The sequence below is a fragment of the Tyto alba genome, unplaced genomic scaffold, assembly GCF_018691265.1.
Source record: "Tyto alba isolate M040663 unplaced genomic scaffold, T.alba_DEE_v4.0 Super-Scaffold_20000042, whole genome shotgun sequence".
Taxonomy (NCBI): Eukaryota; Metazoa; Chordata; class Aves; order Strigiformes; family Tytonidae; genus Tyto; species Tyto alba.
The window spans coordinates 15,130,385-15,150,680 of record NW_024881293.1 but is presented as its reverse complement, the minus strand read 5'-3'; the positions used below and the strand labels follow the sequence as shown (position 1 = coordinate 15,150,680).

Here is a 20,296-nt window from a genome sequence, read left to right as displayed (position 1 = left end):
GTCCCCAGCATGGGGTAAATCCTGCACCCCGAAATCATCCCCCCCTCCCGGGGCTGCACAGGCAGGACAGAGCCCCCCTGAGCTGTACAAGCCAGGCGACTCCCCCTCATCTTCCCCCCCCAACCCCCCCTTCCAGGGGCAAGGAGGGCAACGACAGACCCCCCCCCCCCCCCCCCCCAGGGCTGTACAAGCCAAACAACAAATTCCCCCCACTTCACCCCGGAGCAATGTGGGGAACACAGATCCCCCCTTCTCCCTCCGAGCAATATGGGCAGCACAGCACAACCCCCCCCCCCTCATTGGGGCAGGGCCGCCCCCCCCCCCCCCCCGCTTTCCCCGGGCGATGCAGACGTGACAACCCCCCCTGGGGCCATACGGGCAGGACCCCCTCGGGGCCCATACGCTCAGGTCCTTCCCCCTCCCTCTCCCCGGGGCTGCACAGAGCCGGCCACCCCCCCGCTAAACCCGACTCGCCCCCCCCCCCCCCCCCCCACCCCTGGGTGCGGTGGAAGTGTGTGTGTGGGGGGGGGGGGGGGGGGGCGGTGCCCGGCGGCGGCTCCTTTAAGGCGGGGGCGGCGGGGCTGACGTCAGGAGCTGTCCCCGGTGCTGAAGCAAGATGGCCGCCCGCTAGCCAACCGGGGCGGCGGCGGCAGCGGCGGCGGCGGGAGCCCCCCGCGCCCCCGGCACCGGGACCATGTCGCTGCTCTGCGTCGGAGGTACCGGGGGGGGGGGGGGGGGGGACACACACAGCGCGGGGGGGGGGGGGGCGGGGCCCGGCCCCGGGTGCGCCGCTGCCCGGTGAGGGAGGGGAGGGGTCGCTGCCCCGCTACCGGCAGCGATCTCCGCCCCGCCCCCCCCCCCCCCCGGTGGGCAACGGGGCGCTCGGGGCTGATGGCGATGCGGGGGGGGGTGGCGGGGTGGCGTGAGAACGGCTCCATTCACAAAAAAAAAAAAAAAAAAAAAACGGCGCCTGGATTTATGAATGAACCGGCGGGGGCGCGCGAGCGGCGCCGGACACAGGAGTGGGGGTGGGGAAGCGGGGGGGGGGGTGGGGTGGGGTGGGGTTTGGGGGGGGCTCACCCCGCCCGCCGAGGGGCCCCTCCCCGCCCTGGGGGGGGGGGCCGGGAAGGGGGGGGGGGCTCCCCCCGCACCTCCCACCCCGGCCGCTCCGTCCACCCCGCTCCGCCTTCCCGCCCCCCCCGGAGCCCCCTTCTTCCCCCATCCCCCCCCCCCTCACACGCAGACCCCCATGTGCCCATCCCCCCCCCCCCCCGCCCACCTTCATCCTCCCCTCTCTCCCCAAATAACCCCCACCCGAAGCAACTCCCCTTCCCCACGCCCACCCCTCACGTCTATCCCCACGCACCCCACCCACTGCAGACACAGCATCCCCCCCCCCCCGCATTCCCAGACACCCCCCACCCTAAACACGCCCCATACGCCCCTCTCCACGCCCACGATTCCCACCCTCCCCCCCCCCCGGCGTCATCTATCCCCAAGCACCCTTACATTCCCACCCCCCCAAACAAACCCCATACAACCCCAATCACCCCTATTTTCCCCCACCCCCCTGCAAACCCTTCACCCCCCCCCCCCAATTACAACCTGAGCCCCCAATACCACCCCCCTTCCCCCCCAGCCTCCTGTGCTGCTGCAGGCGTTGCCCCCCCTCTGACATGGTGATGCTGGGGGGGTTGAGGGCAGCCGGGGGCGGGGGGGGGGGGGTCAGGGAAGGAGCGTGTTGGTCTGGTGTTGGTGGGGGCCCGGTTAGGGGTGCTGGACACCCCATACTGGGAGGAACTTGGGGGGGGAGCGCACAGGCAGGGGATCCCCGCACCCCAGCGCGCTGAGACCAGCCCAACTCAGCGCGCAGATGAATCCTGCGGCCTCGCTGGTGGCTGCTCTGCATCGAGTGCTCAGTTGGGGGGGGTCAGTGTCTGGGGGGGGGGGGGGGATGTCCCTTTCCTCCCTCCCCAGCTCCTGCGGCACCCCATGGGGCGGGGGGGTGGCACCTGTGGGGGCCAGGGAGGGGGGACGGAGGTGGCGGAGTGGCAGCCGGGGACAAGGCGGAGCACAGGGTGTCTGGGATTCCCCCACCTGGCGGAAAGCGGGGGGAAGATGGGGGCTCCCCCCACCGCTGCCTGAGCTCAGCGGGGTGGGGGGGCTCTGCCCAGTCCCACCCCCCCCACCCCCCCTCCCGTGGCAGTGCCACAACAGCACGCAGGGAGCGGATCCCCGGGGGGGGGGTGGGGTGTGGGAGCAGTGCCAAGGCCAGTGTGCCCCCACATGTCCCCCAGCCGGTCACCGGCCAGCCCCAGGTTTGGGGGGTGTCCGTCCCCCCCCTCTGGCAGGGGGGGAGGGCCGCGTCTTCACTCCCACTGAAGGGACTGTCACCCGCGGTGACACCCGCCGTGAAGCCGGGGGTGGATGGTGAGAAACCCGCTGGCAGCGGGTTCAGGCTCCCCCCGCCGCCCTGTCACCGCTCGCTGGGGGCACCTGGTCTTGTCACCCTATTTTTGGGGTCCCAGGGGGTGGAGGTGCCTCCCCCCAGCCCCCTCCCAGGGCCCCGCGCAGCCCCCAAGGGCTTCGTCTGCGTGGGTGAGGGGCGCTGAATGGCCCCGGGGGGCGGTGGGGTGAGCGGGGGGGGGGGGGGGGGGGGGGGGGTGTCTGAAGCGGTGCGAGGCAGACGGACAGATGGACGGGCGGGTGGATGGGCATCCCAAGGGACAGATGGAGAGATGGACGGACAGATGGATGGAGGGGTGGGGAGACGTGAGCAGGTAGACAGAGGGGGGTGTGGATGGACAGACAGAGGGGAGGAGGGGTGGAAGGAGGGGATGGGTGGATGGATGGACAGATGGACAGACGGAGGGAGGGGGTGGGTGGAGAGACAGGTGTGTGGATGGATGGTCAAAGGACGGACGGACAGAGGGATGGGTGGACAGACATGGGTGGAGGGGTGGACAGACAGAGGGATGGACAGACAGACAGACAGGCCTGCTGCAGGGTGCCCACAGCCCAGCCTGGTTTTTACGCTGCTGCCGGTCTGATCCCCGCCAGCTGCCTCCTGCCTCAGTTTCCCCAAGTGGCCGACACCGCCCAGGAGGAGGCTGGTTACCCCAGCCTGGGGAGCACCCCGAGTCTCCCAGCCTATTGTGGGGGGGCCCAGCTCCCACGGGGGGCCGGTCCCGCTGTCCCCAGCTCCTTGTCTGGAGGCTCAGGTTGAATTTAGCCCAGGGGTGGTGACACCCCGGGACCTGCCACCCCTGCGCCAGCTTTGGGGACCTGTTGGTGGGCGGGCGGGTGGCACAGCCCCCTCGGGGCCATCAGCTGCAGATGGTGGCATCAGGACATCTCCCTGGCAGGAGATGACAGCCCGGAGAGCCACGTGTCCCCTGGGTAATTGTTTGTTCCTGTCAGCTCGGGTATTTTTGGAGCTTTTCCTTCCTCTGCTCTCCCGTTTCGGAGGCAGCAGCTGGTGGAGACCGATCGGCCCCGGTGGGTGCGTCTGGGTCCGGGGCAAGGGCGAGCACCCACGCCGGGGGTCCCTGTGCAGCTCCGAGCACGTGCCGTGGGCAGGTCCCGGCACCAAATACTGTGTTCTGATATAATATATTATACGTTTAATACATAAAATAATATCATAGATATAATATATTAAAATGTACATATAATTTTATTATATGACATAATAGAATATATACAACATAATTATTTTATCACATAATGTTATATGATCATGTAATATATTATATGATATAGCCCAGGCTCCCAACCCCGCGATGCTAGGGGACCTTTGGGACCCCAGAGCCTTGTGCCTCGCCTCGCACCAACCCCCCCTTCCCCATGAACCCCCACCCCCCCCCATCCCTGAGCGAAGCTGCAGCTCCCGGAGTCCTGTGATTCCCTGGGAACGCGGCTGCCAGTGATGCGGCTGGCAGCCTTCCTCCAGGCAGCGAGCCGCCCGACGCGTGACCCTCTCAGCGGCACGGTGGCCGCGCTGAGGGATCCTCAGTTACTTCTGAGCAGTTCGCTGAGGCTCAGCCAGCGGCTCCTCCGTGCCTCAGTTTCCCCAGCGGCACCCCGGGGCCGACCCCTGAGCCTCGCCGGGCACGTGGAGCCAGCGGCAGCCCCACGGCCCCTCCAGCGCTGGCGGCGGGTGCCCAGTGGCTGGCGAGTGGCACGGCTCTGAAATCAAATTACCTTTGATGTCGCCAGGGCTATTTTAGTCCCTCCTGGGTCACGCTGGTCCTCCGCCCGCTGGCACCCGCGTCATTTAAGCGTTCTCCGGGTGCTGTGTCATTCCCTCTCTGCCACGTCCCCCCCCGCCCCCCGTGAGCCCCAAGGACACCGCTCACCTCCACCACCCCCTGGCATCAGCAGCGGGTTTGCCCCAAAACCTGGGTACCAACCCCTCCTGCCACCTCTGCTTGCAGCGCTGGTGTAAAGCTGGGGGGGGGGCGGGGGGGGGGGGGGATCAGCCAGAATCGGGAGTGTTTGTTCCCGCGGGGCTGAGCAGGATGCGGCCCAGATGCAATCGGCTGGTTGGGAGGGGTCCCCAGGATGGGAACCGGCCCCTCTGTGCCCCCCGGGGAGGGGGGCAGGGCTGGGGTGCTGTGAGGGGCTATTTTGGGGCTCCCTGCTGCAGTGCAGGTGGGGGGGAGCATCTCCACCACCCTGTTGGGCAGGGAAGGTTACAGCCCCCCCCCCCCCCTCCCCTTTCCTGTACAAAATCTGGGTCAGCGGTTGGGGAGATGACGAGAGCCTTAACCCTGGCGCTGCTGGGCTGGTGCCCACGACGGGGACAGGAACTGCGGGAAGGTTCCCCCCAAACCCCCCCTTTCTTCCCACGGTGTAGCATCATCTGTTTCCCCAAATGCATCCGAATTCAGAAGCTGGGGGGCAGAGGGGCTAAACACCCCCTCAACAGATGAAGGCTGGTCATTCGGGGTGACAAGGAGATGTTTCAAGTTGTCCCAAAGCGGCAGGATTTGGGGGGGGGCCTTTGCTCCCCTCCGGTGCCCTCCTCCAGCTCATGCCTGATCTCCCTCCCTTGTGCCTCCTGGCACTGGGGACTCCTGATTTACACCAGCAGGAGGGATCCCACTGCTTTTCCCCACCTTGCAGCCAGGGATTGGGGGGGGGGTGGGGAGTTGTTGGCCAGGTCTGGGGTCCTCCCACTCCCTTGGTACCCTGGTGGGGGTCCCCAGCCCCCCGCACGGGGCTCTCAGGCTGAATCTCTTCCTTCCCTCTCTGTCCCCGCAGTTAAAAAGGCCAAGTTCGATGGGCCCCAAGGTAAGAGGCCCCCCCACCTGCCTGCCCTCCTGGGGGGGGGTGTGGGGTGAGGGGCTCGGCTCTGGGGCTGGTTGGGTGTGGCAGGACCGGAGGAAGGGCAGGGGGGTGGCGAGGGGACCCCAGGCTCCACCTCAGCTCTGGAGACATCGTTTGGCAAGTTGGGAGGCGGGGGGGGGGGGCACACACACAGATGGGGGTGCCCTGGGCAGGATGGGGGGGCTCGCAGCCAAGTCACCTGGCAGTGGTAGGGGTGCAGCCTGCCTGGCTGACTGGGGCTGGGGTGCTGCTGTGGGGGGGACCCCGTGGGACAGTGGCTGTGGGGGGTGTGGGCATGGATGGGGTGGGGGGCACACAGGGGGGGCCACTTCACCCTCCGCTTGCTCCCACAGAGAAGTTTAACACCTACGTGACACTGAAGGTGCAAAATGTCAAGAGCACAACCATCGCGGTGCGGGGCAACCTGCCCTCCTGGGAGCAGGACTTCATGTTGTGAGTGTCCAGGGGCCACCCCGGGGTCCCCCACCCCTGCCGCTCCCCCCTGCCCCCCCACCAGGGGGATGTCACTCCCTGCCAGTGCTCCCCCTGACCCCAGTCCTGGGGGGCTCACCTGAGTCCTGGGCCTGAGGTGGCCCCAGACAGAGGCTGAGGTGGCCCTGGGGGGCTGCTGGGTGACCTGATGCCTCCTCCCTATCCCCCCCCCCAGTGAGATCAACCGGCTCGACCTGGGCCTGACGGTGGAGGTGTGGAACAAGGGGCTCATCTGGGACACCATGGTGGGGACGGTGTGGATCCCCCTCCGGACCATCCGGCAGTCCAACGAGGTAGGGACTCCGACCCGTCCATCCCCCCCGCCAGACCCTAAGGGACAGGTAGCCACTGCTGTCCTTTGGCGGGGGGGCAGAGCCTTCCCCAGCCCTGCTTGGAGAGGACCCTGCTTGGGGCCAGATCCTGCGTGCATGGCGTCGTGGGGCTGGGGGGGGGGTCCCTGGCAGCTCTCCTCACCCCCATTTCTGCCCCGCAGGAGGGCCCTGGGGAATGGCTCACGCTCGACTCCCAGGTCATCATGACAGACAACGAGATTTCAGGCACCAAGGACCCCACTTTCCACCGTATCCTCCTGGACACCCGCTTCGAGCTGCCGCTGGGTGGGTACCGTCCCCGGGCACCCCAGGACTGGGGTGCATCCTTCCTTGCCCCCAGCCCCAGGGATGTTCACGGGCCTCAGGGTTGGAGCTGGAGGTCTAGTCCTGTATCCCCAAAAGCTGGAGGGGGGGGCTGTTCTGTGTACCAGTTGCGGTCTTTCCCCTTGCAGATATCCCCGAGGAGGAGGCCAGGTATTGGGCCAAGAAGCTGGAGCAGCTCAATGCCATGCGGGACCAGGACGATGTAAGTCAGTACAGAATGAGGCCCCGGGTGAGGGCCGGGCAAGGAGCGGTGGTGCTGCGGGGGCGGGCAGCCCTCACCGGCCCGTCTCTCCCCAGTACGCCTTCCAGGAGGAGCAGGAAAAGCCTCTGCCTGTTCACAGCTCCCAGTGCTGTAAGTGCTGCCCTGTCCCTGCCCCACTGCAGGGCCCCCCATGGCCCTGACCCCCCCCCGCCCAGCAAACCGCACCGGGGATGTGCAGGAGCAGGGGTCCGTGCCTGCCCTGGGGGGCTGGACCCCAACCCCAGTGGGGCTCAACCTCCCCCCACTCCCCATCCCTGTCCCCAGTCCCATCCTCCCCGCCGTGTCTGCCGGCGTTTCTTTGCTGTCTCCCTGCCCCACGGTGTGTGAGCCCTCCCGGGGGGGGGCTGAGTCGTGGGGGGGGGGGGTGGGCATGGCAATGGGGGTGGTAAGGAGGGTCCCCTGGGGAGCTCGGGCGAGCGAGGCTGGTGAGGGGGTCGCTTGGTGGAGGCACTGGCAGCGGGGTCTGAGGGACTGGCGGTGGCAGCTCGGTTTGTCCCAACCCGTGCCTCAGTTTCTCCTTCGGTAACCACGCCGGGGCCATACATAGCCCAGCACGGGCCCAAGCACGGCTCGGTGCCTCTGTGCCCAGCCCCAGGCCCCCGGCCCCTGTGCAGTTCAGTGCCACCGTGCCCAGCCACAGTCCTGTCCCCAGCCTGGGTCAGTGTCGCCGTGCCGAGCCCTAGGCACTGTCACCAGCCCAGCTGGATGTCCCCATGCCCAAGCCTGGGCACTGTCCCCAGTGCACTCCAGTGCCACCGTGCCCATCCCTAGGGCCCGTCCCTGTCCCGCCTCTGCGTCATTGCCCAGCCCCAGGCCCTGGCCCCAGCTCAGTGCCAGTGTGCCCCATTCTGGGCACTGTCCCCAACCCATGGTGGGGCACTGTCCCCAGCCCAGCTCAGTGCCACCATTCCTGGGAGATGCCGGTTCCTCCCAGCCAGCTCCTGCTGCTGCCCCGCAGCTGCCTCTATCCTTATTGTCTCTGCCCCTTTTTTTTTTTTGTAGGCAACTGGAATTATTTTGGCTGGGGAGAACAGCAGAGTGAGTATCCCGTCCCCTCCTCTCCTCCCGGCCTGGTGGTCCCCAGCTCACCCCCCCGGTGCCGTGCCGTAGCCTTGCCTGGGGCTCGGGGGAGCTGGAGCTTGGGTCCAGCCTGCGGCCTCGTGCTGTGGCTCTGTGCCGGGCGAGCACCGAGGCACCGAGCACGCTGTCCTGGGCAGGGCTGTCCCCACGGGCGGGTGGGGATACGGGCACCGCGAGGCTCTGTGCCCTCGGGGCGCCTGGCTGGCCATGAGCAGCCCCAGCCTTGCCTCTGTGGTGGGACACCGGCGGGTCCCCGCACCCTGTCCTCCTCCCCCTCTGTATATCCCATTTCCCCCTTCTGCCCTCCTCTCATCCTGCAAACCCCCTTCCCGCAGAGGGGAACGCGTGCAGCTTGCCCCTCACCCCTTCCTGGGCCCATCTCCCCAGCGCGGTCCCACAGCAGTGGGGACATGGTGGCAGTAACGAGACCGTGCCGGGCCCAGGGCAGATTTGGGGTATCCCCGGCCACAGCCGCCGCGGGGCCGTCCCCGATCCCACTCACTGCTGTCCCTTGCAGACGATGACCCCGACAGCACGGTGGACGACCGGGACAGCGATTACCGCAGCGAGACCAGCAACAGCATCCCGCCGCCGTACTACACCACCTCCCAGCCCAACGCCTCCGTCCACCAGTACCCCATGAGGCACCAGCAGCAGAGCTCCCGCGACTCCTACACCGACTCGATGCAGAGCTACGAGATGGACTACTCGGACCAGCGGCCCATCAGGTAGTGTCGGCGCAGCCAGCCCGCCCCCAGGACCTGCTCTCTCAATCCCCCCCCCCCCTCCACAGGTGACAGAGGCCAGCGGGTAACGCCAGGGACGGCGCTCCTAGGGCGGTGGGTGACGGAGGGAAGGACTCTGAGGCGAGGAAGAGGGGGCTGCTGCTGGCCCCGCGCCTTTCCTTCTCACTGGGAAGTTTTCAAGCTCTTTTTGGGTCACCGCCCTCCTCTGCCCTCGCTGGGCTTCGGGGCCTCCCAAGCTCTGGCTGTCCCCGCGGGGCGCCGAGCTAGCGGCGCGTGGCCTGGCCGGGGGCGCAGACGTGGCTGTAGGCAGAGCCGCACGCAGCGATGCCCGCCCGGCGCCCTGTCCCCGCGGCCGCGGTTCCTCGCCAGCACCCAGCCCGAGGTGCCAGCCCCGGCCGCTCGGCCGGACGGAGCCTCCCTGCCAGCGTCCCCACGGCGGCAGGGGGGATGCCAGGGCGCGGCGGGTGGCGGCGGCGGCGCCCGGAACCTTGCTGACCATCTTCCTCTCCTCCCCGGCAGACGCTACGCTAGTGTAGACTCTGCCGCAAACGGACGCAGCGACGCTGAGTCCGCTTCCGAGTCGAGCAGGCGGACCAGCCGCCAGCCTTCCCTTGAGAGCAGGCGGTCCCTAGACCTATCGGATAGGTGGGTCGCTACCCCGTCGCGTGCCGTGTGCCGTCGCAGAGTGCTGTGGTCGGTCCTTGCAGCCGTGGTGAGGCCAACACCAGTCCCGGCAAGGGGGGCCTCGTGCCGCCGCAGGGTCCCCCCTCTCCCCGCCCCGCAGGGGAGCAGCGTTGGGGTGCTCCGGGCCTCCCTTGGCCCCGTGGGGTCCCTTCTTGCATGCTGCGCCCCAGTTCACGGGGGTGGTGCCCCGGCACCCTGGCCCCGCTCGCCGGCGCAGCGACCGTCCGGCAGCACTGCTGCCTGTTCCCTGTCACGCCAGCCGGTGTGGGACCTGGGGCCTCGGGGACTCACATGCCACCCCCCCCGCCCCCGTTTCTGGTCCCCTCCCAGGGAGCACCTGGCTGGGCAAAAGCCTCACGCAGTGATTGGGGACCCTCACGATGTGCCAAGGGCCCCTCTCCCAGCTCTGGCCAGGATCAGGCCGGGGAGGTGAGGGGTTTCCAGGCGTGAGCCGTGTCTCCTGCCCCCCTGCGCCCCAAGCCCCCCTTCCCAAGGTACGTGGATGATGCCAGTGCCGCTTCCCTGCTGGGACCAGCCTGGGCATCCCCCAGCACCCCCCTCCCTGCGGTGTCCCCTGGCTCCCCCCTGCCTGGCCCAGCCTCTCTGGGCCCAGGGCTCTGCCCGTCCTGCCCTCCTGTCCCCTTCCCCCTTTCCCACCCCTGAGCCCTGGCTGCCGGTGCTGGGGACGTGGTGTCGGCCTCTTCCTAGGCATGTCCCTGTCCTGTCTGCATGTTTGCTTATGTGAGCCTCTCTCCACGGAGCCCCGCGGCCGCCCTGGCCCCGGCAGCCTCCTGGGCTGCAGGGAGCCCCTCTGAGCTGCTGCTCCCCCAGGTGCAGGTGGCTGTGAGAGGGGGGGTGCTGGAAGGGCCGGGGGCCAGTGCGTCAGATGGGGCGGTGGGAAAGGGGTCTGGCCTGGCAGGAAGAGTAGAGAGGGGCCCCCCGGGTAGGGGTGAGGTGGTTAAGGGGGAGTGATGGGGTTGGGGGGGGGGTGTCACTGGATTGGGGGGTGCCTGGGAGGTCTACAGGGAGCGCTGGGATGCCGGTGTAGGGGTCGGGTGACAGATCTGTGGAGCTGGGGGGGACGGGACGGGGCGTCTGGCAGAAGCGGAAGACAGGATCTGGCTGGGGGTGCTGCCTGGCTGCACTGTGCCCCCACCCCTGGCAGGGCCGAGCCGAGGGGACAAGACCCCCCCGTCCCCATGCTCAGCCCAGGCACAGGCAGGGAGGTCAGACCCCCGAGAGTGCCCCAGCTCGGGGGGGCCGGTCCCAGCCCACAGAGTCTCCTGGGTCTGCGCCTTCAGCTCCCAGAACGAGGAGCCTGGTGCTCAGCTGGGGCCGTGCCCCGGGGGGAGCCCCACATCCTCCCACCCGCGGGGCAGGGACCCCGGGGCTCTCTCTGGGGCGGCACGGGGCAGGCGAGGCCGCGACGTGGACCCACGGGAGCCCTGTCCTTGTCTCCTCTCGGCCCTGCAGCCCCACGGGGAGCAGCCGCTACGCCTCGTCGGCCGAGCTGAGCCAGGGCAGCTCCCAGCTGAGCGAGGACTTTGAGAACGAGAGCCTCCGGGACTCGGAGCTGGACGAGCGGGACGGCGACTCCTACCACTCCTGCCACAGCTCCGTCAGCTACCGCAAAGACTCGCCCCGCTGGGAGGAGGACGACGACGACCTGTATCTGGAGGAGGAGGAAGAGGAGGAGGAAGAGTTCAATGAGGACTACAGCGAGAACGAGGAAGGCTACCCCAAGGAAGAGGAGGAGGAGGAGGACCTGCGGGAGCAGGGCCCCTATGAAGTGCCGGAGCACGATGCCTACCCCCCACTGCAGAAACCCCCCGGGCAGCAGCAGCAACAGGCCCCGCAGCAGCAGCAGCAACCCCAGCTGGTCCCACAGCTGAAGCCACAGCAGCAGGAGAGGAAGGAGGAGAGGAGGGAGGAGAAGGACACCTCTGTCCCCGAGGAAACCCCGGAGGCCCTCCAGGCTCAGCAGGGAGCGGACGAAGCTCCCCTGCAAGAGGCGGCCCCCGAGCCCCTGAAACAGGCTGAGAGGTAGGAGAGGGACGTTCACCTGCAGCATCCTTGGGACGGCACCGTGCCTGGTGGTGCTGAGGATGCTCTGGAGCCGGCCTGGGGCTGGTGCTGTGGTGCCCAGGGGCGGTGCCCAGGGGCAGTGCCAGGGACCTTCCGTGGTGCCTGGGGCTTTTTCAGGTGTCTGAGGCATTGAGGTGGGGGGAAGCCCACCTCGTGCCACCCAGGCAAGGGTCAGCCCCCTTGGGATGCTGCCCTGGCCCAGCCACCAGTGCCACGCTAAGCAGGGGCAGAGCTCAAGGTGCTCGAGATCCTGCCAGGGTAATTTTATAACCCAGGACAAACCTGGGGATGGGGCAAGTCAGGGCCTGGGGCTGTGATTCCTCTCCTCTGGCTCAAGCTATCAGCTCCCTGGATGGAGGGGGTACCCTGGAGCTCAGCATGGTCAGAGGCGGATATTTCCTTCACAGGAGTCAATCTTCTCCCTGGGCCACTGGTAGAAGGTCGTCTGTAGCCTCTTTTGCTGTACAGATTAATTATTTGGTGACCAGGTCCCTGGTACAGCATGTGAATAATTCGTATATTGATCTCTGCCTTTAATTATTGAACACGTCCATTTTGCCATGATTCGGCGGGCTCCACTGCTCTGCACAGAGAGGAAGCGCGGTGGGCTTTTCTGGGCTTTTATTTAGTTTAAATTCTAGCCATAACTGGGGAATCACTAATTTAAAAGAACGTGTTAACGAGCTTTTTTTTAAAAAAATGCATATTTAGGCCCAAGGGCTCGCTGGAGTCCTGGTGAAGGTAGCCTTAGTTCATGTCTGCCTGTGGAGCCTGTTCTCCGGGCAGGGGGCTTGCGGGGGTCCTGGACACTGGGGGCCTTGGATCAGAGCTGAGGACCCCAGGTTAGTGCTGAGGACCGTAGATCAGCGCTGGAGACTGCGTTAGTGCTGGGGCACCGGGCAGCCCTCACAGGGCTGGTTTGGGCAGGTTCATCTCCTGAGCTCCCCCTGGCCTCGTCCCAGCACGTCTTTTTTTTACCCGCCTCTAGTGTCACATCATACCAGACTCTCCAGGAGGCTGGGATATTTGGAGGATTTCTTTTCTTTTCCTCCATGTCTTGATTTTGCAAGAGAAGAGTAAAAAACCCACAACAACCAGAACATCCAGGCTGGGGGGGTCCTCCTGGTCTTGGAGCCGCTGGGCTGTTAGGAGCTCCTAACCCCAGGAGGTCCCGGCATGGTGAGGAGCAGCTGGAGGACATCCTGCCGGGGAGATGAGAGGTGAAGGGTGTTTAATCCATGGGCACGTTTAATGCCATCGCCGGCAGCCCCCTGGCCCTTTACTCCTGAGGGATCCCTCCGTGTCACTTGGGTGCCCGGGGCAGAGTCTCCCAAGGGAGGGGGAACTCCTGGCTTCTCCCCAGAGCTCTGCCGTCACTGTGCTGCCCTTTCCAGCAGACCTTGCTACCTTCTTAGAGTCCTTCCCGGTAGCAAGAGGGGGTTTTTTGCCACGGCCACAATGGCTCAAGGCCCACCTAGGTCCCTGAATTGCAGCCTCAGTCTTGCCCAGGGTGTGGGGGGCTGAGTCCCCCCTCCCCGGTGCTGTGCTGGGAGCTGAGCGAGGTGCGTGTGCTTGCAGGGAGCAGGCAGAGGCGGAGGTGCAGGACCCCAAAGCACGAGCCAAAGCCAACTGGTTGAGAGCCTTCAACAAGGTCTGCATGCAGCTGCAGGAGGTGAGCGGCCCCGCGGCCGGGTCCCAGGGCCGGCCCCGTGCTAGGCTGGGGGCACGGCCCCTTCCCACACCCGGGCATCTGCCAGACACGACCCATCCCAGGGATGTCCCTCTCCCCGAGGGCAGTGGGGACCTGGGGGGCCCCAACGGTGGTGGCCCTGCAACCCCATTCACGCCAAGTGGGACCCCCACGAGGGGCAGGGAGTGCTGAGGACCTTCCCCCGGTGTGTGCTGCATGCAGTGTGCTGGTGTGAGCCCCTCCGCCCGCTCCCCCGTATTGAGTTGACAATTTTTTGTTCTGTTTTTAGACTCCATCCTCCATCTTTTCTTTTTGTTTTGGCTCTGGATTCGCCCCCCGGGGCTTCGATCCCCCTCCCCACCGCTTCTCTTTTCAGTTGTCCACCACCATGGCCCTTGCACCCGCGTCTCCCCTTCCTGCAGGGAAGGGGTGTAGCCTGCCTGCAGGTAAGCATGTTCAACGGGAACGACCCCGCACCGTGAGTGCCTTGTGTGCGTGTGCGTGTGTGTGTGTGTGTGCAGGGATTGCCCCATCAGGGAGGTATAATTGGCTCTTTCCTCCCTGCTCCCCCCAAATAATCCCCTCCCTGCAAGGGAGGTGGCACTGCGGGATGGTCCCTGCACACACCCCAGCCCCCCCGTCTGCTCTGCCTTATCCCTGCACTTCTCTCCGACGGCCCGTGGGTCCGTGCGGACCTGCTGAGCCTTTCGACTGATGCTTCTCCCGTCCCCCAAACCCTCAATTTTTGCACGGTGCATCCCACCCCCTCTGCTTTGCGAGCCCGAGCCCCTCTGCTGAAGCCTTCCCACCACTGGCCCAGCTCAGCCTCCTGAAGATACTTTATTCCCAGTGCAAGCCCTTTGCTGAAAAGAGCCCCATCGTTTTAGGCACACGCTTTTCTCTGCCCGCCCTGTAAACCCTTTACATGCTTGCCCAGTGCTGCGGGCGCTGGCGGGGGGCTGGGTGCCCCGAGCCCCGGGGGGGCTGCCACGCGTGCCAGGGGCCCGGCACTGCGCCCGTGACAGTCACCCCGTGTCTTGCAGGCCCGCGGGGAAGGCGATGGAGAAGCTAAATCCCTGTGGTTCAAAGGCGGGTGAGTACGCAGGGAAGCGGGTACTTTCCGTCCCCCTGGGGTTTTGTGGGCTGTTCTCCCCTGCTCATTAGGATGTGATTAACGAGCTCGTCACGGGGTGGGGGGCTGGCACGGGGAGGCGTTGCCGAGCTGCGGGTGTGCGGGGGGGGTCAGATTTTTGGGCTGAATGCTGGTTGCTCGGTGCTTTTGGAGGAGCCAGCAGGGATGCCACCGCTCCGCGTCCCCGAGAGCCGCTGCCGCGGGGGAGAGAGAGGAGGTGAGTGGGTTGGGCTGGGACCGAGCTGGGGGGGCAGCTCCTGCTCCTCTCCTGCCGTCGGGGGCTCGAGTGGTGCCACGGGGGAACCCCGAACCTCTCACCCAGACGGGCTGGGGGTCTCGCCCCCGGCTCGCCCTCGCAGATGGCCCTGCCGCTGTCCCGGGCAGAGCCTGGCAGGTTTCCTCGAGAACCCACCAGACCACGCTGAGGTTTTCTTGCAGACGGGGCTGGAGGCTGCTCGGTGGCGTTTCTGCCTGAGCCGCGTGGCCTCAGTTTCTCTCGCAGCAGAGCAGCTCAGTGCTCACTCACCTTCGGTGTCCCAGAGGGAAACCCGTTCTCCCACTCCACGCTGCAAACCCGAAGCTAATTCAGCCAAACGGGTTGTTTTTCCCTGTGTTTCACTGTTACGCCACTGAAGCAAAACGTCTTTGTGGGGGGAAAATCGCAGTTTCTGCCAGTAATCCCTTTTCCCCCTAGTTTTCAGTCTGGTGAGCCCTGCTCCGGCCAGGGTGGTGGTGGGGCTGGGGGTCCCATGGGTGGGTTCCAGGCCACCCGGGGGTCGCTCTTGGCGGTCCTGTCCGCCAAGTCCCGAGCGAACACGGGGCGATTGCAGGGGGCCCCTTCCTGCCTCAGTTTCCCCTTCCCCGCTGACTCTCATCTCTCTTACAGGCCTGGTGGCGGGCTGATCATTATAGACAGCATGCCGGACATACGCAAGCGAAAACCCATCCCCTTAGTTAGCGATTTGGTGAGGTTCCTCCTAACGCCTTGCGCCACACAGCTGCCGGCTTCGCTCCTGCTGTGCCCCGCTGGACTCAAGCGCCCGTGCCCCGCTCCCCGGCTGCCTCTAACATGGCTTGTGTTTTCTGTTTTCTTTTCTGCGGCCTGGCTTGGCCGTCCCTGGCGGCAGGGGGGCGGCAGTAAGGTTTCTGCGCTGCATTAACAGCATGCCCGACATTAAGCCTGGACGCAAATCTCTCCCTCTAGTCAGCGATCTGGTGAGCGCGGTCCGAGGGGTTAAAGAGAGAGCACCCTTGGGTGCTGCTGGCCAGCCCTGCCCAGCCTCCTCCGGCCCCGTCGGCGGGGGGTGGGGGTGTCCCAGGCTGTTTTGGGGGTCTCCTGGCCCTGGCCCTCGCAGAGGGGAGCTATGAGGATGGCACAGCTGGGCTCTCCCCACCTGAGGGTGCTTCTCTTTAACGGAGCTCCAGGGCCCTGTCCCTACGCCAAGCATCAGCCCAAGGCTTCCCAGGGCTGCGTCTGGTTTCCCATTTTTTTACCAGCGCTAAAGGTCCCTTCGTGTCCCACCTGCCAGGGTCCCCAGTCCCTTCATGTCCCACCTGCCAGGGTCCCCGGTCCCTTCGTGTCCCACCTGCCAGGGTCCCCGGTCCCTTCGTGTCCCACCTGCCACAGGCTCCCCTCCGCTCAGACCGCGCTGGTGCTGGGCAGATGGACCCATGTGCCAGAGGAGGGGTCCCGCTGCCTTTTCTGAGCTGCACAGACCCTTTGCTCCTGTCCCCGCCATTGGCACGCTGAGCCGCTACAGCCCGGTCCCCATGCTGGGGTCCCATCCAGCCCCTGGGCCGTAATGCAACAGGGTCACTCTGCTGTCACCCCCCTGGTGACCAGAGACAGCAATTTTGGAAACCAGACACCCTTTGCACCCAGAATTAGGTGCCCTTCGCCTCCTTCCCCTTCTCTTTACACCTCACCATCTCTTTGTGCCCTCCCCAGGGTGTCTCCATCCTGTCCCCAACCTGCCTGTCCTCTCCCATCCCGCTGCCCCCCCCCCCCCCCCCTTGCTGCCCCTCACCCCAGTGCCCTCCACCTCCCGGCCCGCTCGGGCAGCCACTGATGCTTCTGCACTGTGCTGTGTCGGTGTTGGGGTTTTGGGGTGTGGGGTTGTGGGTGGTGATGGGGTGGGCAGAGGGTGGGGGTTCGGGGGGGTGGGGGGGCGCTGCCTTTCCCCGCTGGGATTTGGCAGGCTGCGGTCTGGGCCGTGTCTTGGGGTGGGAAACCCCCCCCCCCCCAGGGACCGGCCCGGTGCTGGGTGAGGGGTTGGTGTTGCCCCAATTCCCGCTCGTCCCAGCAGGGAAGGGGCCAGGACTTGCTCTGCTGTGAGGTGGCTTGCACTAACGGCCTTTTGTTCCCTCCTCGCTGGCGCTGGCTGCCTGCAGGCGATGGTAAGTGCCTCCCGGCCCAGGGGCTCTCAGACCCCCATTGAGAGGCTCTGCCCCACTGGGGCTGAACCCCGAATGCCGCCGGCTGCTGAACTGGTCCCAGTCCTCCTGCCCAGCGGGGTGGTGGGTCGCAGTGCTGGCATCACTGGGAGCTGAGCTGTCCCCACCGCCAGCCCATGCAGCGAGCACCCACCCCTGGCTGGGGTGGGGGTCCCTCCCGGGTGTTTTATGACCCCCGGGACCCCAAATGCGTGTGGGAGGGACACCCCATGCTCTGCTGGATCTGGGAACCGTGTTTCTTTCCCACAGTCCCTGGTCCAGTCCAGGAAAGCGGGAATCACATCCGCGCTGGCCTCGAGCACCTTGAACAATGAGGAGCTGGTAGGTGCTGGGGTTGGCCGGGGCGCGGGCGGTCGTGGTGGGAGGGCTGAGCCCCAGCCGGCCGGGCCAGCAGCAGAGATGTGGGGTCTGTGCCACACCAGCATCCTCCTCCGGTGATGACACAGCAGGCAGGATGCTCACGGCTGCACCCGGGGATGGTGCTGTTTGTCCTCTGCCCTGTCCTCTGCCCTGCTTGTCTGCACCCAGCGGTGACATCGCCCGTGGCCCAGGACCTGGGGGGTCCCCACGCCCCGCTGCACGGCTCGCCTGCTCTATGCTGCCTGAGCTTTTCTCCCCCTCTCTCTTCTGTCCCTGCGCAGAAAAACCATGTTTACAAGAAGACCCTGCAAGCCTTAGTGTACCCCATCTCCTGCACGACGCCCCACAACTTTGAGGTGTGGACGGCCACCACCCCCACCTACTGCTACGAGTGCGAGGGGCTGCTCTGGGGCATCGCCCGGCAGGGCATGCGCTGCGCCGAGTGCGGCGTCAAGTGCCACGAGAAGTGCCAGGACCTGCTCAATGCCGACTGCCTGCAGAGTAAGGAGCCCTTGCCTGCAGCCTCATCCCTTCTCGCCTCGGAGAGGGAGGAGGGGGCGGCCCGGGGAGAGCTGGATTCCTGCCTTGTGCATGGGGGGAAGTGGTGAGCAGGGCAGCTCTGTCCTGGGCAGGGTGTAGACCCCTCCAGGTTTGAATCCCTTCATGCACGGTGGGCTCGGGGAGCTCTCGGCTCTCTCCTGGATGCCACCTACCCCGCCGCCCCGTCTCACCCCTGGCTGTCCTCACCCAGGGGCGGCGGAGAAGAGCTCCAAGCACGGAGCAGAGGACCGGACCCAGAATATCATCATGGTGCTCAAGGACCGCATGAAGATCCGGGAGCGCAACAAGCCGGAGATATTTGAGCTGATCCAGGAGGTGTTTGGGGTCACCAAGACCACGCACACGCAGCAGATGAAGGCGGTGAAGCAGAGCGTCCTGGACGGCACGTCCAAATGGTCGGCCAAGATCAGCATCACGGGTAGGCACCGCGTGCCCGGCACCGTGGCTGTGCCCTCGCGCAAGGGTACTGCGTGCTCCAACCCCCCCCCTCCTGCCCCTCCTCCTGCAAAGCGGCTTCAGCCCCTGGGGCTCTGCTGGGGGGCTCGGGGTGCCTGTCGCGGGGGTCTCGGTGTGGCTGTGGCACTGACTCCTCGCTCCCTCTGTTCTCTCCACTGCGTGCCACGCGTGTGCCTCGTGCGGACGGGCGCGCGTGCTGCGCCGCGCCCTGCTCTGCTGCAGTCGTTTGTGCCCAGGGCCTGCAAGCAAAGGATAAGACGGGTTCCAGCGACCCGTATGTCACTGTCCAGGTTGGAAAGACCAAAAAAAGGACTAAAACTATCTACGGCAATCTCAACCCAGTCTGGGAGGAGAATTTCCATTTGTAAGTTCGTCCTTGGTCTCTCCGTCCCCCTTCCCGGCCACTCGCAGCCGTGCCGGGCTGCGCTGGCTGCCAGCGCGTCCCTGCGGGGTGGTGGGGAGGCAGCTGGGGCACCCCGCCCCAGTTGGGGGTGGAGGGGGGGATGCTGGGGTTACTGGGAGCGCTGCTTTTGTGCCAGGGAGGGTTTGGCTCCCAGTGACGGAGCCTGATCCAGGCTGTGTTGGGGCTGCGTGGGCAGGGTGCCGGGCCCTGCCGAGCCCACTGGGGAGGGTGGGTGCTCCCACCTCTGCTCTCTTCCCCAGTCCCTGTCCAGCGCTGGGGTGGTCCCTCTTGCTTAGGGAAGTGGAGGCTGGGGCCAGGCTCAAGGGTTGCCTCGCCTCGCTCATCCCCGGGCTCGCCCCGTCTCGCTTCCCCAGTGAGTGCCATAACTCCTCCGACCGCATCAAGGTCCGTGTCTGGGACGAGGATGACGACATCAAGTCCCGTGTCAAACAGCGCTTCAAGAGGGAGTCGGATGACTTCCTGGGCCAGACGATCATTGAGGTCCGGACCCTGAGCGGAGAGATGGACGTCTGGTACAACCTCGGTAACCGGCTGCCCCAGCATGGCCTGCTCGGTCTGGGACCCCCGGCCCTCTGCTCCTGGGGGGACATGCTGCCGGCCCCGGTGTGGAGGCTGTTTCGGCTATTAGCATATAGCTCTGCTGTTAAAAACATTTAATATCCAAAGCCATCGGTTCTCCCAGGGTCATTCCCAAAACCCTTTACCCAGGAGGTCTGGAGCCCCTCCGCAGAGGGGAAACTGAGGCGCAGAGAGGCCACATTTCTGTAGTGCCTGGAAATATGGCCAAATCCCTCTGTGCAATGCCTTTGCTGCGTTGCACCCTGGCCTGGCTGGGCCCGGCGCTGGGCATCCCCCTGGCCCCGGCCCCAGGAGCCGCTCCGGGCCAGAGCTGTCTGCCCCACTTTGGGGCCAGGAGTGAGCAGAGCCGCTCCGGGGAGGCCTGACGTCTCGCCCCGCTCCCTGTACCCCCGCAGACAAGCGGACAGACAAGTCGGCCGTGTCAGGAGCCATCCGGCTGCACATCAGCGTGGAGATCAAGGGCGAGGAGAAGGTGGCTCCCTACCACGTGCAGTACACGTGCCTGCACGAGGTGAGCAGCCGCAGCAGGCGCGGGGGGGGGGGGGGGGGGGGCGCGGCCCCCACCCCAGCCATGCCACTGTGCCACCGCTGCCCTGGGGCGCTGACAGGACCCGTTTGTACCTCCAGAACCTGTTCCACTTCGTGACGGATTTGCAAAACAACGGGGTGGTGAAGATCCCTGACGCCAAGGGGGACGACGCCTGGAAAGTCTACTTTGACGAGACGGCGCAGGAGATCGTGGACGAGTTTGCCATGCGCTACGGGGTGGAGTCCATCTACCAGGCCATGACGTGAGTCCCTCACCCCCCACCCTGCTCAACGGGGCTGCCCCAGCCCTGCGTTGGGGGGGGTCACTCTCAGCATCTTCCTCCCCTGCTGCCGTTTGCACCCACCTCCCCGCCACCGGCGCAGACGTGCTCCCCTAGCTCGCCCCACGCCCGTGCACCCCCCTCCATCCCCCTTCTCCTTGCGTGCACCCCAAACCCCGCACCCCTTCCTACAGGCAGCCCCTCCCGCGGCCCTGGGCCCTCACCTCCCGCCCCCCTCTGCAGGCATTTTGCCTGCCTTTCCTCCAAATACATGTGCCCCGGGGTGCCGGCGGTGATGAGTACCCTGCTAGCCAACATCAACGCCTACTATGCCCACACCACGGCTTCCACCAACGTCTCCGCCTCCGACCGCTTTGCTGCTTCCAATTTCGGGGTAAGTCCGATGGTGCGTAAACACTCCTTCCTTCTTCTCTCTCTTCTCTTGGGAGGGGGCGGGGGGCTTGAAGGGGCAAAAAGGGCCGTGCAAAACACCCC

The 20,296-nt window shown here is 66.2% G+C and overlaps 1 protein-coding gene across 17 annotated transcripts in view; it reads left to right on the top strand.

Moving 5' to 3' along the window:
* Nucleotides 1-578: 578 nt before the first annotated feature.
* Nucleotides 579-20,296, top strand: part of UNC13A (unc-13 homolog A) — a 38,968-nt gene continuing 19,250 nt past the window's right edge. For 6 of the 17 annotated variants that reach the window (XR_006165499.1, XM_042794612.1, XM_042794609.1 and 3 more), the window contains exons 1-23: nucleotides 579-716; nucleotides 5,266-5,295; nucleotides 5,685-5,784; nucleotides 5,999-6,116; nucleotides 6,317-6,440; nucleotides 6,608-6,681; nucleotides 6,777-6,831; nucleotides 7,744-7,779; nucleotides 8,339-8,549; nucleotides 9,087-9,212; nucleotides 10,725-11,294; nucleotides 12,915-13,008; nucleotides 14,070-14,119; nucleotides 15,286-15,373; nucleotides 16,550-16,555; nucleotides 16,862-16,933; nucleotides 17,254-17,473; nucleotides 17,724-17,951; nucleotides 18,212-18,353; nucleotides 18,767-18,936; nucleotides 19,388-19,503; nucleotides 19,620-19,783; nucleotides 20,045-20,207. Coding sequence is in view for 16 of the 17 variants with exons in the window: in XM_042794612.1 (XP_042650546.1) it covers nucleotides 695-716; nucleotides 5,266-5,295; nucleotides 5,685-5,784; nucleotides 5,999-6,116; nucleotides 6,317-6,440; nucleotides 6,608-6,681; nucleotides 6,777-6,831; nucleotides 7,744-7,779; nucleotides 8,339-8,549; nucleotides 9,087-9,212; nucleotides 10,725-11,294; nucleotides 12,915-13,008; nucleotides 14,070-14,119; nucleotides 15,286-15,373; nucleotides 16,550-16,555; nucleotides 16,862-16,933; nucleotides 17,254-17,473; nucleotides 17,724-17,951; nucleotides 18,212-18,353; nucleotides 18,767-18,936; nucleotides 19,388-19,503; nucleotides 19,620-19,783; nucleotides 20,045-20,207 (2,979 nt within the window). In the remaining variant the exon portion in view is untranslated. Of the gene's footprint in view, nucleotides 717-5,265; nucleotides 5,296-5,684; nucleotides 5,785-5,998; nucleotides 6,117-6,316; nucleotides 6,441-6,607; nucleotides 6,682-6,776; nucleotides 6,832-7,743; nucleotides 7,780-8,338; nucleotides 8,550-9,086; nucleotides 9,213-10,724; nucleotides 11,295-12,914; nucleotides 13,009-14,069; nucleotides 14,120-15,044; nucleotides 15,124-15,285; nucleotides 15,374-16,549; nucleotides 16,556-16,861; nucleotides 16,934-17,253; nucleotides 17,474-17,723; nucleotides 17,952-18,211; nucleotides 18,354-18,766; nucleotides 18,937-19,387; nucleotides 19,504-19,619; nucleotides 19,784-20,044; nucleotides 20,208-20,296 lie in introns of all 17 variants that reach the window. The other 11 variants (XM_042794615.1, XM_042794619.1, XM_042794610.1 and 8 more) reach the window with 5 other exon arrangements.